The following is a 17,332-nucleotide window of genomic DNA, read 5'->3' on the forward strand; positions in this document are numbered from 1 at the left end:
GCTGCACTGTATATGGGGACTAGCTGGGTGTATACTGCACTGTATATGGGTATTAGCTGGGTGCATACTGCACTGTATTTGGGGATTAGCTGGGTGTATACTGCACTGTATATGGGGATTAGCTGGGTGTATACTGCACTGTATATGGGGATTAGCTGGGTGTATGCTGCACTGTATATGGGGACTAGCTGGGTGTATACTGCACTGTATATGGGGATTAGCTGGGTGCATACTGCACTGTATTTGGGGATTAGCTGGGTGTATACTGCACTGTATATGGGGATTAGCTAGGTGTATACTGCACTGTATATGGGGATTAGCTGGGTGTATACTGCACTGTATATGGGGATTATCTGGATGTATACTGCACTGTATATGGGGATTAGCTGGATGTATACTGCACTGTATATGGGTATTAGCTGGATGTATACTACACTGTATATGGGTATTAGCTGGATGTATACTGCACTGTATATGGGTATTAGCTGGATGTATACTGCACTGTATATGGGGATTAGCTGGATGTATACTGCACTGTATATGGGGATTAGCTGGATGTATACTGCACTGTATATGGGGATTAGCTGGATGTATACTACACTGTATATTTGGATTATCTGGATGTATACTACACTGTGTATAGGGATTAGCTGGATATATACTGCACTGTGTATAGGGATTAGCTGGATATATACTGCACTGTGTATAGGGATTAGCTGGATATATACTACACTGTATAATGGGATTAGCTGGATATCTATTACACTGTATATTGGGATTATCTGGATGTATACTGCACTGTATATTGGGATTAGCTGTATATATACTGCACTGTATATTGGGATTATCTGAATGTATACTACACTGTATAATGGGATTAGCTGGATATATATTACACTGTATATTGGGATTAGCTGGGTAATATCCCTGCAGTTCCCGGTCTGTTGACCAAATGTGACCTATTGACATATCTTAAAGGGAAAGCTACAGGCAGCAGCCAGGCCATGTGCCTGTAATAGGGCCTTCTGTCCGGGGTCACCTCTTCTGACCTTACCAGATAACACCAATTTACCCCACCACCAGATGAAGTAACGAGACACGAGGCAGATTATATTTCTAGAGATTTATTTAAAGCACTGACAGGTCGTCTGGAAGTAAAAAGCTTTTCTTGGGAATGTTTTTTTTTTTAAAAACAGTATTGCAGCACGAGATATTGCTAGTAAGAAGTGTAAACTAGACCACTGCCATCACTCTGCAAAACCCCAAAGACTAATCCCCCTCTATGGCAATCTATAGCTCCCCAGCCAAGGGAGGAACTACAAGTCCCAGCATGCCCAGGCGCTGGCGAGCTACAGGTTGCCTACCACCGCTCCTGTAGAAAGTCTATCCTCCCGCTCTTGAAGTAACAGCAAAAGGCACTTGAAAGCTGGATTTCTTCAAAGTTTAAACACAGGGGACAATATGATGTCGCTGGTCAAGGATCCTCGGGGGCGGGTTCAGGTTTCAGTCCTCGTAGTCATCATGTTGTTGGGAGCTTTCATTAATAACCTGATAAATTAAAATGATATCATTAGTTTAATGTGTATTATAATCAGATAAATTAATTTTATTCTGATACTAGAGTCGGTCAGCGAGCTTGTAGAAGGACACCCCCCCAACAACTGAGCTTTATATTGTAGGGAATAAGAGGAAATCTACCATCAAAATCAAGCATAATAAATCAGAGACATAATGTGACTGTGGTAATCTTCTTATATGTGTATCCATGACCTTCTTCCTTCTAAAATCAACTTTCAAAATTATGCTAATGAGCCAGAAGGGCTCTGGGGGTGTTACCAGAGCCCATCAGTGCTGCAGCTTCACAGGCTCACTCAGCAATTTCCTACTCCCTCTACCTGCTGTAATCTCACACAGTGTGAGAAGGGTGGAATGCTCCTGCACCGTGTAACAGCCTGTGAAGCTACAGCACCGAGGGGTTATGGTAACACCCTCAGTAGCCTTTCTGGCTCATAATTTTCAAAGTTGATTTTAGAAGGGAGGAGGCCATGGATGACAAATATTAGGAGATTACCACAGTCACGGTGCCTGGATCTATGAGTAATGTCCCTGGTTTATGGTAGATTTTGATGGTAGATTTCCCATAAGGGAATTTCTAGGCTCCTAATGTTTGGTCATCAATATGAGATTGGTGGTGTCCATTAACCAGCACCTCTATAGATCAGATGATTTGGGGGATAGTTAGATGGGGAGAGAACAAACCCAGAAGCAGAAGAAGGGGAGCTGAGCCTGGGCCAAGGACTTCATCCCTAGTTTTGGTGAATTTGTGTCCTATGACTATCTGGGCACCCTCCTGGTAATTCCACCCCTGTTTGCAATAACCTGGTCTGACCACTACATATAGAATGGTGCTGTCTGCTTACTATTCCATTCTCTATGTATCCTCTGATCTATAGGGGACCTCGATGTTGGACCTTCCCCAATATAACACTGAGGACCAATTCTATGGATATTTTATTAAAATGTTGTACCCCTTAAAACCCTACAAGATACTTTATGAGAACCAAACCTTTGCCATAAATGAATGTTGGGAAATTTTTGGTGTGAAGCCAGAAGACAACTGAATTCAACCATGAAATCAATTTTTTCAACTATTACTAACTTCCACACTCCCTTTTACCAGAAAACGGTTAATTAGCCCCTCCCCTTTGGATATACAAGAGGGTCGGTGTACCCTGTGCTACCTACCTGACCATCCCTGGTCTCCACAGTCTTGATCAGAAGAGTTCTTTTGGAGTGGGTGGATTCCATGGGGTGAGAGTCCAGGTTAGTTTCTGCAAAACAAAAGGTTAGTTACATGTTAGGGGGAAAAAACTGATATACATAGATAAGAGAGGTATAGTACGGAGAGAGAGGTATAGTACAGAGAGAGGTATAGTACGGAGAGAGGTATAGTTCGGAGAGAGGTATAGTACGGAGAGAGGTATAGTACGGAGAGAGGTATAGTATGGAGAGAGATATAGTACGGAGAGAGGTATAGTACGGAGAGAGGTATAGTATGGAGAGAGATATAGTACGGAGAGAGATATAGTACGGAGAGAGGTATAGTACGGAGAGAGGTATAGTATGGAGAGAGGTATAGTATGGAGAGAGGTATAGTATGGAGAGATGTATAGTATGGAGAGAGGTATAGTATGGAGAGAGGTATAGTATGGAGAGAGGTATAGTATGGAGAGAGGTATAGTATGGAGAGAGGTATAGTATGGAGAGAGGTATAGTACGGAGAGAGGTATAGTACGGAGAGAGATATAGTACGGAGAGAGGTATAGTACGGAGAGAGGTATAGTATGGAGAGAGGTATAGTATGGAGAGAGGTATAGTATGGAGAGATGTATAGTATGGAGAGAGGTATAGTATGGAGAGAGGTATAGTATGGAGAGAGGTATAGTATGGAGAGAGGTATAGTATGGAGAGAGGTATAGTATGGAGAGAGGTATAGTATGGAGAGAGGTATAGTACGGAGAGACGTATAGTACAGAGAGAGGTTTGGTTCCTAGCAGACTATGGGATGATATATAACACTGTGAGGCAGTACTGTTTATGGCTGTCATGAAGTATACAATGCAATGACTTCTACTTACCTCTCAAGCTCATGTTAGAGAAGGAGGAGTGGACTGGAATGGTGATCCTATAATGGAAAAAAATACATAATAAATAAATGCTATTAAAATATTCCATAATATACAAGTCCGATCCAGATGTGCCTTGTCCTCATACTCACCTGCTCTCCTCTCCTTCCAGCAGTTTTCTGTAAGTTGCGATTTCGATATCCAGAGCCATCTTGATGTTGAGCAGTTCCTGATACTCGCGCAGGTGCCGGGCCATCTCCTCCTTCATGTTCTGGATCTCCTCTTGCAGGCGGTTGATAGTGTCCTGGTAATTAGCAGCTTCAAGGGCAAAGTTCTCCTCCATTTCCCGCATTTGGCGTTCATAAGACTCGTTCTGGAAGACAGTGACAGCTCGTTTAGGGATAGTCATGTCACATAACGGCAACCTATCCATCCAACTCTGATTTCTGAATGATCAGACTACACAGAATTTGTTTGTAGTCTGTTACCATAGATACGCACAGGTCTACACAGTAGCTTTGGACAAGAAACAATGGTAAATTTTTAATTGCTGCTGGAAATATCCGTAGCGTGACGCCAAATGACGTCATCCGTGATCCATCACTTTACTTACAGATCCTTTCATTGCATCAACCTCGCAGGTGAGGGCCTGGATCTGTCGGCGGTAGTCATTCGTTTCCTGCTTAGCTTGACGCAAGGCTTCATTGTTGCGGTTAGCAGCTTCCGACAGGTCGGCAAACTACAGAAGGGAAAAAATATTTCATTGATTACTTATACATTATAACGTCCAATTACAGGGTTGAGATTCATATCATTAAAGGAGATGTCGAACTCAGTCGGTCCACCAGAGAAAATGTCCATGCCCATGATCTACCTCTTGTAGGCTTCAACTACTGGAGATTATTATTACATTAGAGACTGGGCCCATCGGGGGATCCTCTGATTCTCTGGTGGGCCAGTCCAACCCATATTAAAGGGTGATCTTCTACTATGACAATATGGAGTCTACTAAAGCCCCTCCTGACCCATTCATGCATATCATAGACAACTTCATCCAGGTTCTTCTGTCCTTCTTACCTTGGACTTGTACCATTCTTCAGCGTCCTGCAGATTCTTGGAAGCGACATTCTCATATTGTTGGCGGACGTCACGCAGAGCGGCTGTGAGGTCTGGTTTGGAGACGTCCATGTCGATCTGGACATGTTGGTCCTGGATTTGTACTTGAAGTTCACGGATTTCCTGAACGAAACGATAAAAATGTATAAATGCAAAATATATTTGAACAAAAATTAAGATGGTGCTCAACACCGAGAACATTCAATGTTTCGGAAGAGATCCACATTTGATATCAATGATTGGTTGAGTAAGACATGGGACCTTTGGGTGGGACATAGTGTGGAGATTGGGTAAAGAACACAATGTACACACCAGGCACACCCATAAAGCTCCATTATCTAGAAGGAGACCCACAGGTTGTCCATATGACCTCTGTCTGCCCAGTATAGTCCACTCCAGATAAGAGAGACCTTCACTTGGCTTTATGTCTAGAAAGCACATTTTTAGATTTGGCATGATAAACAAAATAAAAACCCGTCCACTTCTCCTGAAGATTCCTCATTTACCTCGTCATGAATCTTCTTCAGGAAAATAATTTCTTCTTGGAGAGATTCCAGTTTGCGTTCCAGGTCGATACGGGCCAGAGAGGCGTTGTCCACATCCTGGGGGCAAAAAAAAATCAAAAATTTATCATCATGTACAATTACGATTTGTGTCTTATACGTCAAGATACTACTCCTAGGTGAAGACCCTACTTCTGGTTCATAGTATCAAAGTTTATACGGTTGAAAAAAGACACTTGTCCATCAAGTTCATCCAAGGAAGGGAAGGGATTGGATGAGGAAGGGATTTAGGGGAAACAATTCTATATAACATAACCATCAATTATTTAGGTGTAAAAAGGCATCTAGACCCTTCTTGAAGCTCTCTGCTGTCCCTGCTGTGACCAGCGCCTGAGCTCTCTGGTGTCCCTGCTGTAACCAGCGCCTGAGCTCTCTGCTGTCCCTGCTGTGACCAGCGCCTGAGCTCGGCTATTCCATAGATTGACAGTTCTCATAGTAAAAAAAAGCCACGGTTATCTCCGATCACTAGATTGAATCTAGATTTTGCCAGGTAATATAAATTTTAGGGAAGAAGTTCAGACACAAGCAGAATTGTCTCCAAAATCAAAGCTATAGAGGAGTTTTCCATTGGTCTCTTTACTCCTGCATGGACCACAAGAGTTGGGAAGTCACATGACCATCTAAGACCAATCAGCTGTCTCAGTGGGTCCCATCGACCATTATTCTTAGCAATCGTCTACAGTACTAAAAAGACCGATAAACATCCCAAGAGATTAGGATTCCTTCAGCCGTGACTTTATACATTCATTTCCGAGAAGAATAACAGAGGAAGGAAAGAATCAGAAGAGTAAAATCCAAGCCATCTAATTCCTGTTTACAGATGATAAACAATCGGATTTGTCAGAGGAAATCCTTTATATTAATGGGATCTACAACCTAAATGTAACAATCAAGATACTCAAGATGGAGATGAAGACGTCCATAAACAAGAACCGGGACTATAAACCATCCCCCTCTGATATTATACGCCTAGTCCTATGTGACTTTCTCCCATACTAGCAGAGTCCTCAGCTTTATGTCCCGTCCTCTTCTCCCATAAATCTAGAACAAGCGCTTTTGTCTTTTCTATACAATGAAAGATTTCAGTATTGGAAATAGTCACCAATTATGTCCTGTGACCGAGAGACCCCCCCATCCCCCGCATCCCCCCAGTGCATTACTGATTCACTTTACTCATGTCAGTAAGTCTTTACATATGAAAGACCCCACTCAAAGACCCCTGTGTGCTGAGAACTGCTACAGGCTCCAAAAGGGACTGATCCCCTATTGTTTTACTGGGTGCTCCGAAGATAAAGGAGCTCAGAGACACCGATAATAACAATGTCTATATATTTGATAGACTAGATAGAATAGATATAACTCACATCTATCTATCTATCTATCTCATCTATCTATCTCATCTATCTCATATCTATCTATCTATCCATCTCATATCTATCTATCTATCTATCTATCTATCTATCTCATCTATCTATCTATCTCATCTATCTATCTATCTATCTATCTATCTATCTATCTATCTATCTATCCATCTCATATCTATCTATCTATCTATCTATCTATCTCATCTATCTCATCTATCTCTATACCATGTAGGGTATTCTGGACATTGTGCTGCTGTGGACTCTCTTTTTCTATCTATCTATCTATCTATCTATCTATCTATCTATCTATCTATCTATCTATCTCATATCTATCTATCTATATCATATCTATCTATATCATATCTATCTATCTATCTATCTATCTATCTATCTCATAACTATCTAATATCAATCTATTTTCTCATATCTATCTATCTTTCTGTATCATATGTATCTATATTATAACTATCCATCTAATATCTATCTATCTATCTATCATCTATCTCTCATATCTATACATCTATCTCATATCTATCTCATATCTATCCATCTATCTATCTAATATCTATCTTTCTCATATCTATCTATCTATCCATCTCATATCTATCTATCCATCTCATATCTATCTATCTATCTATCTATTTATCCATCCATCTTTCCGTCTCATATGTATCTATATTATATCTGTCTATCTACCATCTATATCATATCTATCTATCTATCCATGATTCTCTTGCATATATAATATCAGTCTATTTTCTCATATTTCTCGCTCATATCTATTTATACATCCATCCATCTATCTATCTATATGAGAGATAGATCTGAGATATATAGATATTACATTTATCACAGCTTGTACACCTGACAACAGACGCAGATATTGGGAGTTGTGACTTCTACCCCCTATCTCTATCCTCTATTCTGCTCTGGCATAGAGGATCTCCAGCAGCGCAGCCAATCAGTGCACCACGCTGACCGTATTTATCAAGCCCACTTATAGATCGAGCGAGCATCATACTCTGGCACAATTAGTCCCAAATTAAGATCAAGTCAACATCTGCAAAGAGTTGGTATGTTCTCTCTGTGTTTGCGTGGGTTTCCTCCGGGTCCTCTGGTTTCCTCCCACATTTCAAAACATACTGGTAGGTTGATTCGATTGTGAGCCCCATTGCGGACAGGGACTGATCCGGCAAGCTCTGTGCAGTGCTGCGTAATCTACATCCACAACTCTATGTATCCAGCAGCATGTACCTATTTTGGGCTCCTAAAGCATCTGGCCCTGCGTATGCCTGTACCCTCCCCAATCCCTGAAGTTACACACTTATAGTCTATAGTGTAGGTCCGTCACTCCCACAAATTGTGGAAACACTCTATCCCAATAATTTAATTTGTGACTCAAATACTACAAAATGCGACTACACTACAATATAATCATAAAATGTAATGATATCATAAGGGTTAAGCATTGCTGAGGGTGGGTCCGGCTGCCACATCAGCTATCTCCACATTGCACAACTTCATATTTTCCTCTATCCGTTACTTCTCAAGAGGAACCTTATGTAATCTGCCTCGGTCTATGGCCTACAAGACGTACAAGGGGTCACATCCATCACATCCGGTCTGTGACCTACAGAACATACAGGGGGATCACATCTATCACATCCGGTCTGTGATCTACAGAACATACAGGGGGATCACATCCATCACATCCGGTCTGTGATCTACAGAACATACAGGGGGATCACATCCATCACATCCGGTCTGTGATCTACAGTACATACAGGGGGATCACATCTATCACATCCGGTCTGTGATCTACAGAACATACAGGGGGATCACATCTATCACATCCGGTCTGTGATCTACAGAACATACAGGGGGATCACATCCATCACATCCGGTCTGTGATCTACAGAACATACAGGGGATCACATCTATCACATCCGGTCTGTGACCTACAGAACATACAGGGGGATCACATCTATCACATCCGGTCTGTGATCTACAGAACATACAGGGGGATCACATCTATCACATCCGGTCTGTGATCTACAGAACATACAGGGGGATCACAACTATCACATCCAGTCTGTGATCTACAGAACATACAGGGGGATCACATCTATCACATCCGGTCCGTGACCTACAGAACATACAGGGGGATCACATCCATCACATCCGGTCTGTGATCTACAGAACATACAGGGGGATCACATCCATCACATCCGGTCTGTGACCTACAGAACATACAGGGGGATCACATCTATCACATCCGGTCTGTGACCTACAGAACATACAGGGGGATCACATCCATCACATCCGGTCTGTGATCTACAGAACATACAGGGGGATCACATCTATCACATTCGGTCTGTGATCTACAGAACATACAGGGGGATCACATCTATCACATCCGGTCTGTGATCTACAGAACATACAGGGGGATCACATCTATCACATCCGGTCTGTGATCTACAGAACATACAGGGGGATCACATCCATCACATCCGGTCTGTGATCTACAGAACATACAGGGGGATCACATCTATCACATCCGGTCTGTGATCTACAGAACATACAGGGGGATCACATCTATCACATCTGGTCTGTGATCTACAGAACATACAGGGGGATCACATCTATCACATCCGGTCTGTGACCTACAGAACATACAGGGGGATCACATCCATCACATCCGGTCTGTGATCTACAGAACATACAGGGGGATCACATCCATCACATCCGGTCTGTGATCTACAGAACATACAGGGGGATCACATCTATCACATCCGGTCTGTGATCTACAGAACATACAGGGGGATCACATCTATCACATCCGGTCTGTGATCTACAGAACATACAGGGGGATCACATCTATCACATCCGGTCTGTGACCTACAGAACATACAGGGGGATCACATCCATCACATCCGGTCTGTGATCTACAGAACATACAGGGGGATCACATCCATCACATCCGGTCTGTGATCTACAGAACATACAGGGGGATCACATCCATCACATCCGGTCTGTGATCTACAGAACATACAGGGGATCACATCTATCACATCCGGTCTGTGACCTACAGAACATACAGGGGGATCACATCTATCACATCCGGTCTGTGATCTACAGAACATACAGGGGGATCACATCTATCACATCCGGTCTGTGACCTACAGAACATACAGGGGGATCACATCCATCACATCCGGTCTGTGATCTACAGAACATACAGGGGGATCACATCCATCACATCCGGTCTGTGATCTACAGAACATACAGGGGGATCACATCCATCACATCCGGTCTGTGATCTACAGAACATACAGGGGATCACATCTATCACATCCGGTCTGTGACCTACAGAACATACAGGGGGATCACATCTATCACATCCGGTCTGTGATCTACAGAACATACAGGGGGATCACATCTATCACATCCGGTCTGTGACCTACAGAACATACAGGGGGATCACATCCATCACATCCGGTCTGTGATCTACAGAACATACAGGGGGATCACATCCATCACATCCGGTCTGTGATCTACAGAACATACAGGGGGATCACATCCATCACATCCGGTCTGTGACCTACAGTACATACAGGGGGATCACATCCATCACATCCGGTCTGTGACCTACAGAACATACAGGGGGATCACATCTATCACATCCGGTCTGTGACCTACAGAACATACAGGGGGATCACATCTATCACATCCGGTCTGTGATCTACAGAACATACAGGGGGATCACATCTATCACATCCGGTCTGTGATCTACAGAACATACAGGGGGATCACATCTATCACATCCGGTCTGTGACCTACAGAACATACAGGGGGATCACATCTATCACATCCGGTCTGTGACCTACAGAACATACAGGGGGATCACATCTATCACATCCGGTCTGTGACCTACAGTACATACAGGGGGATCACATCTATCACATCTGGTCTGTGATCTACAGAACATACAGGGGGATCACATCTATCACATCCGGTCTGTGACCTACAGAACATACAGGGGGATCACATCCATCACATCCGGTCTGTGATCTACAGAACATACAGGGGGATCACATCTATCACATCCGGTCTGTGATCTACAGAACATACAGGGGGATCACATCCATCACATCCGGTCTGTGATCTACAGAACATACAGGGGGATCACATCTATCACATCCGGTCTGTGATCTACAGAACATACAGGGGGATCACATCTATCACATCCGGTCTGTGACCTACAGAACATACAGGGGGATCACATCCATCACATCCGGTCTGTGATCTACAGAACATACAGGGGGATCACATCTATCACATCCGGTCTGTGACCTACAGAACATACAGGGGGATCACATCCATCACATCCGGTCTGTGATCTACAGAACATACAGGGGGATCACATCTATCACATCCGGTCTGTGACCTACAGAACATACAGGGGGATCACATCTATCACATCCGGTCTGTGATCTACAGAACATACAGGGGGATCACATCCATCACATCCGGTCTGTGACCTACAGAACATACAGGGGGATCACATCCATCCTGAATGTCTTCTTCTGCATCTAATAAAATAATAAAGAATGTAATTTCCTGTGTGTCCCGCACATAATACACTGCTGCAAGCAACAAACCCTACAATAGGGGCACACAGCCGGCTATTATTCCAGGGGATTGGGATGGATCCCGGAGCTGCATTCCTCAGTGAAGGCGTGAGAAAGCTGCGGCGCTTGTCAGGAGGGGAAACAGATCGGCTATTGCACCATGACTGCCGCTCTATGCTATATGGGAGACTTCTTTGTGTGAAGGAATGGTCCATGAGCTTGAGAAGTTCTTAAGGATCACACAAGTGGATGCTATTGTGTATGGGTGGGGATGTGCACTGAATGCTCAGGGGTCATGTACCCTGCAGCACCCTAGGGGGGTAGTTACTTATTTTGCAGCCATAAGACTAAAGTATTCTTTATTTTTATAGAGGTATCATAGTACGCAGCATTTAACTGATCTGGAATATATATATGTATATATATATATATATATATATATATATATATATATATATATATATTTGCCCTATAAGGGGTTCAGGCATCATATCATGAGGTTCCTGCTTAGGACAACCCTCCCTCTGTAAGGCAGAGACTGAATTTTGTCTTGGAGGACTGAAGATGACCGCTTATTACATGCTCAAGCATTCAATTGAATGGTCATCATGCAATACTACATTTCACCTGCAGAGGCCACTATAGAAGAAATGTCTGGCTGGTTTTGACTTCTTTTGCCTAGTGTATTGTTTGTTGGTTATGCCAAGTACGGGAAGCAGCTTATTTTTTCGCATTTTAAAAGAGGTGATCCCTATTTTTATATTTAAAGAGTTGTCTCAAGAGGTCATCAGCTCTTAAAAGGATGGGATATAAGAGTGCCTCCTACTGGTAGAGATTGGGATCTATAGACCTAGTGGAGGTTCCCAGTCTTGAGTTACATTGAATCGACACATTGTAATATTATATCATATGGGCGGGCTTGGAACTGACCCACAGGTGAACAGGTGGATCCCCCGGTGGGCCCCTGAGTCAGGTGGGTCCCCAGGCCCTGCATAATTGGTGCTGGACAAGGTGCCCTCTCTTTAGTTTATTCATATATTTAGCATAGAGCATATCAACTATCTTATGTATTTATATGATCATATTAATAGATTATATGACAAACTGATAGTTGTGGTGGACCCCAAGAACAGATTTTACTAGTGGGCCCAAGGTATCCCAGTCTGACACTGGATATGGGCTGCAATTTTACCAGTCAGATCCAGGGGCGATCAGATCATCAGTTCATTCATATGAGATTGTGAAAGTTAGACAATTCCTTAAAAAAAAGCCTACAGTGGGGAGCTCAGGGGGCGGAGCATGGCACAGGGATTCCCCCTTTGGTTTGCATTGAATCCATATATCATTTCTCACCCCAGACATAAGACAGTAGTGACCACATATAGATGCTGTAGTACAAGATCTAGTCATGCCCATCCCCCTATGACCCGGACTTGTCATAACGTAATGCTACATTTTAAAGAGATTTTATATTAAGTTTTATATTTTATACCAAGTATTTCACAAGAATCTCCATACAGGGAAAGTATCAGAGAACAGCTATCTCTCCTGTCCATCCCCACCTCATACACATACATGCAGGTCTTGTCCGAGTGTGCATGTGTTTTCATGGGTGGAAAGGCAGCTGTTAGACTCCTCTGGTTCTTCCAAGAACAAATAGACTGGGAAGTCAGAGGAGTAGTGAGACCCCCATAAACATAGTGGTGAAATTTGTACTTTGGCTGTTACTTATCTAGTGTACATCATCAGCTTTAGGGGGAGACTGGGATACCCCACCTTTTATGTAAGTGGTCTGGGCTATTAGTTCTCTGAGCTGGTAGGGAGAGACCTAGCTGCAGTAGCTCACTCCCTCTCCATAGACTTCTGTGTAATTTGATACCCAAAAGAGCTTCTATACATCTTTGTGAAAAGAAGGATCTCAGCAAAAATTAGGAAGCATAAGAGGCGCCAAGTAAGTGGAGAAGGAAGCATTTTCCTCTGATTCCGTCTTTCTATTAAAATATCTAGTTTAAAATTGTTTGATTGTATTCCTGTCCATATTTCATATTGCAGTAGGGGTGGAGGATGTTCCCCTCCCCCCTATTGTGGTCATTGGGCAGGGCCAGTGACGTCAAGAAATTTTGGAAAGGGCTCCTCTCGGCCACCTCAGCATCCAGCAGTGTCGGGGTGTGGTGCCTGCATCTCATATCTGAGTCATCTAATAGTCTAATCACATCTGGCAATCATTTTTATGCAAATTAAAATCTTGTTGCATTGATCTGAATTGGAGAATTTTGGCGTCAAATATTTGGATTTCTATACGACTCATTCTGATAAATAGGGTAGTACCAGAAAAATCTGCTGCATGTGAATATACCCCTTATATTAGTGAAAAACTACTAAGATCAGGTAATTTTACATCACTCTGCATATTAATAATACATAGTATTTCGGCAACAGTCCCAGAAATAGTCTCCCAAATTTTTAGACAAGTACTTAGACAAGTTATTGATTCCCTTAACAGATATTTTAGGGGATGGGGTTAAAAAACTGTAATAATAAACACATTAAAAAAAAAATCCTGTCCACACAATGACTACTCTGTATTGTATGCATCCAATATTGAATATAAGTTTAAGGATTCTTTAACTATTGGATTTATACTGCATACCCCTAGGGGGCAGTATGGAGCAGAGCCTGACCCTGTAAACAGGAAAGAATGGGTGTCAGGCAGCATTTCCTGAGGGTGTTATTGAGTATCACATCTGCAAAGCCACAAACCTGTCGGAATGACTGCAGATTGCTCTCAGCTTCTTCCTTCTGCATGATTTCGTCTTGTAGCCTAAAATCCAAATCATAAATATATATTAGGAAAAAAGTTTGTCCTACAAAAGTTTAACTTGCTACATAATAATGAAGTTGTGTAAGCTACGAAAAAAGGGATCTGTAACTGTTATATTACGTTCTAAAACCTGTGGCTATGGGTGAATTTGTCATTCATGGTGATGCCAGGAGGAATTACTGAGGTTTATACTATTATCTAAAGAATATTTATGTATAAAACTATTGAGAAATATTGTTATATCATGTATATGGAGACTCGCCCACGCCTCTCAGCATCTATGTGGACAACAGGCCCGGTGCCCAATTCAGTTTGAATGACCTGCCACACCCATCCCAGAGACCAGACAGTCCTCTAGCCAAGATCTCTCCAGCCCACAGCACCACCAGACTCCCAGCCCTAATATTATGCTGCATGGCTGGAGTTTTTGTATCTATTCTGCTGGACCAGCAATCTCAACACTGTTGGATAAACCCCTTGTTCCAAGCCAAAACAAACCCACTTACCCCAAAATGGGCAGCACAACACAAGCCTGACCCAATTTCTCTTAAAGAGAAACCTTTTCCCCTTTTTTGGCCATAAATGAGTCACTTTGAGGACATGATGTAACAATTTGAGGATAAGGTTAACCATCTACATTGTATCTAAAGATGTAAATATTTACAGTTAGAACGAAATGTGCAACATTGTATCAAGACTTACTTTTCTCTGACTCTCTGCAGGTCGTCTGATAGGTTGTCTCTGTCCACCTCCACCCTGGCTTTTTCATTAGTCAGAAGGTCCACTTGCCTCCTGAGATCCCTCAGTTCTTCTTCATACAGGTCCCCAACCCTGGAGGTGCCCTTTCCCTTCAGCTGCTCCAATTCAGCCAGAAGGATCCTGTTCTGCTGCTCCAGGAACCGAACTTTGTCAATGAAGTTGGCAAACCTGTCATTGAGCTCCTGCATCTCAGCCTTCTCATTGGTCCTGTTGGCTTTGAACTCCAAGTTGATGGCATCTGCCAGGGAGAAGTCTACACTATCTGTCACCCTGGCTGGAGGAAGGCTGCTCCTCAGCCTGACAGCTGATGACTTGGTGTAGGAACCTGGGGAGGATGATGTGGTGTAGACTGTTCTGCTGGTAAGACCACCACCACTGCTGTATCCAGGGCGGTAGGCACTGCCCAGGGTGTACCTACTGCTGGAGGTGACATAGCGACTTCCAGAGGAGCTAGATCTGGGGTTCCCCCCAAAGAGCCTCTTGTATGAAGACTTGGTACTCATGGTGGGCTGCTATTCCTTTGTGTGAGATGGCAATGCAGGGCTGCAGTGGTCCCCAGTCAGAGCTTCAGCAGGAGAGGGAGCTGGCACCTAGACTGGTATTTATACTGCAGATAGCGGCTCAGGGGTAGGAGTGATGCCACAGGCCACCAATGTGCAGGGCTCCATGAGGACCTTGACTAATCCACAGCCAATAGCAGCAGAAGGGGCAGGACCTCAGGGCTGGAGCATCTCTTATTTGTCTCCTAGCAGGGGAGAAACTTTTTTTTTTTTAATAAGTTTTGCAAAACTTTTTTTTTAACTTCTAAGTTTTCATGAAACTTCTCCCTGCTGCAAAAACCTGGGGCTGTGCAAGGGGGGGCAGCTAGAGTATGGACTGCAGAATGCTAGGACAGTATGGGGCAGTCTGGGACTAGTGGTACTACAAATCTACAACCTAAAAGTGTCCCTCCTCTAACGTATGCACATGCAGACCCTATGTTAATATACTTTCACAGCTATTCCAAGATACTGCAATACTAAAGTGCATGCTTGGAGTTGTAGTACTACAACCATAAAGTGTCTCTCCTCCATCATGTGTGCAAGCCAAACAATGAATTTTTGGTCTTATACTTCCACAGCTTTACATTGAAGCTATTCCAAGCTACTGTAATACTAAAGTACATGCTGGGAGTTGTGGTACTACAGCTTTAAAGTGTCCCTCCTCCAACTTATGCACGTGCAAACCCTATGGATTTGTAATAATGTACTTTCACAGCTGTACATTGTAGCTTTCTTATGCTACTGCAATACTTAAGTACATGCTGGGAGTTGTAGTACTACAAGTTTAAAGTCTCCCTTCTCTGACATGCACAGGCACACCCTATGGATGCTTCCATAGCTATGCATTGCAGAATGCCTGGCTAAGGTCAATGCTGGGATTTGTAGTACCACCACAACCAGTGTTCCTCTATCACGTGCAATGCCTAACAATGTGGATTAGTAGTACTGCAGCATCCAACACATGCAAATGCCATGGACTTATGATGATGGAAAACTAGAAGCTTTTCTATGGGAAGTTTTTGCAGGCACCACCATTGATAAGCAATAGTAATGTGCATGCTGGGATTAGTAGTACCCCTGTAATGTCATGTAGAAGTAATATATGCTTAAAGCAGCAATACAGTTAACATGCTGGGACTTGTAGTACCACTGTAGTAGGTATCACAGCCTTGCAGTGCTGGGGACCTTGGTTCAAGTCCCAGGGTCAACATCTGCAAAAGAGTTTGTATGTTCTCTCCTTGTTTGCGCGAGTTTCCTCCCGGTCCTCCAGTTTCCTCCCATACTCCAAAACATACTGGTAAGTGATTAGATTGTGAGCCCCATTGGGGACAGGGACTGATGTGACAAGCTCTGTGCAGCGCTGCGTAATCTGTGTGCGCTATATAAATAAAACAATTATTATTATTTATTATTAGTTTGCTTCAAACTTTTCGGATATGATAAGTCATGGAAGAAGCTGCTTCTAAAATGTTGTAGTCGATTAGTATACACAGAATATGTAGGTATCTGTGGTTTAGGTTGCTGGCCATGCTGGTATATGTAGTACCACAACAGCTGGTGACTTGGCTAGTTGCCAAAGTCTGCCTCACCCCATTGTAAGATGGTGAAGTCATATCCAGTCCCCAGTGTATTCATCACCAGGGCAACACTGAGTAACATGACAAAAAGTTTCCTCTTTATAGCCAGGGCTCTGCATCCTAGGGGGGCCCCTATACTAAAAGTGTATATTTTTATGTGTGTTTTACTCACTGCCTTCATTTTATACTGCGGATAAAATTTAGGAATCCAAAAAAAAAAAGTTATTTCGCCTGTGCTGCTCTGTAGACAAAGGATCCTAAGGAGGGTGGGAGCAAAGGGGGGATTCAGCAGCTGAGTCCAGCCCCTGTCTGCGCCGCATGCATGACCCATCC

The 17,332-nt window shown here is 43.1% G+C and overlaps 1 protein-coding gene across 1 annotated transcript; it reads right to left on the reverse strand.

Moving 5' to 3' along the window:
• Positions 1–1,108: 1,108 nt before the first annotated feature.
• Positions 1,109–15,469, reverse strand: VIM (vimentin). Its single transcript, XM_072154220.1, has 9 exons — positions 14,824–15,469; positions 14,061–14,121; positions 5,249–5,344; positions 4,704–4,865; positions 4,240–4,365; positions 3,779–3,999; positions 3,639–3,685; positions 2,746–2,831; positions 1,109–1,548 (listed from the first exon to the last, which is right to left on the reverse strand). The coding sequence occupies exons 1-9, from the start codon at positions 15,381–15,383 to the stop codon at positions 1,504–1,506; spliced, it is 1,404 nt and encodes a 467-aa protein (XP_072010321.1). The 5' UTR covers positions 15,384–15,469; the 3' UTR covers positions 1,109–1,503.
• Between the last annotated feature and the right edge of the window lie 1,863 nt (positions 15,470–17,332).

Source organism: Engystomops pustulosus, chromosome 5 (genome assembly GCF_040894005.1).
Source record: "Engystomops pustulosus chromosome 5, aEngPut4.maternal, whole genome shotgun sequence".
Taxonomy (NCBI): domain Eukaryota; kingdom Metazoa; phylum Chordata; class Amphibia; order Anura; family Leptodactylidae; genus Engystomops; species Engystomops pustulosus.

Bases quoted from the DNA above. Each gene is read 5' to 3' on its own strand.
- VIM (XM_072154220.1), bottom strand. From the start codon at position 15,383: ATGAGTACCAAGTCTTCATACAAGAGGCTCTTTGGGGGGAACCCCAGA. The intron at 4,866-5,248 runs GTAAATGAGGAA...CGTTTCGTTCAG, and splicing joins TGAAGAAGATTCATGACGAG to GAAATCCGTGAACTTCAAGT. The intron at 2,832-3,638 runs GTAAGTAGAAGT...TTTGTTTTGCAG, and splicing joins CTCTAACATGAGCTTGAGAG to AAACTAACCTGGACTCTCAC.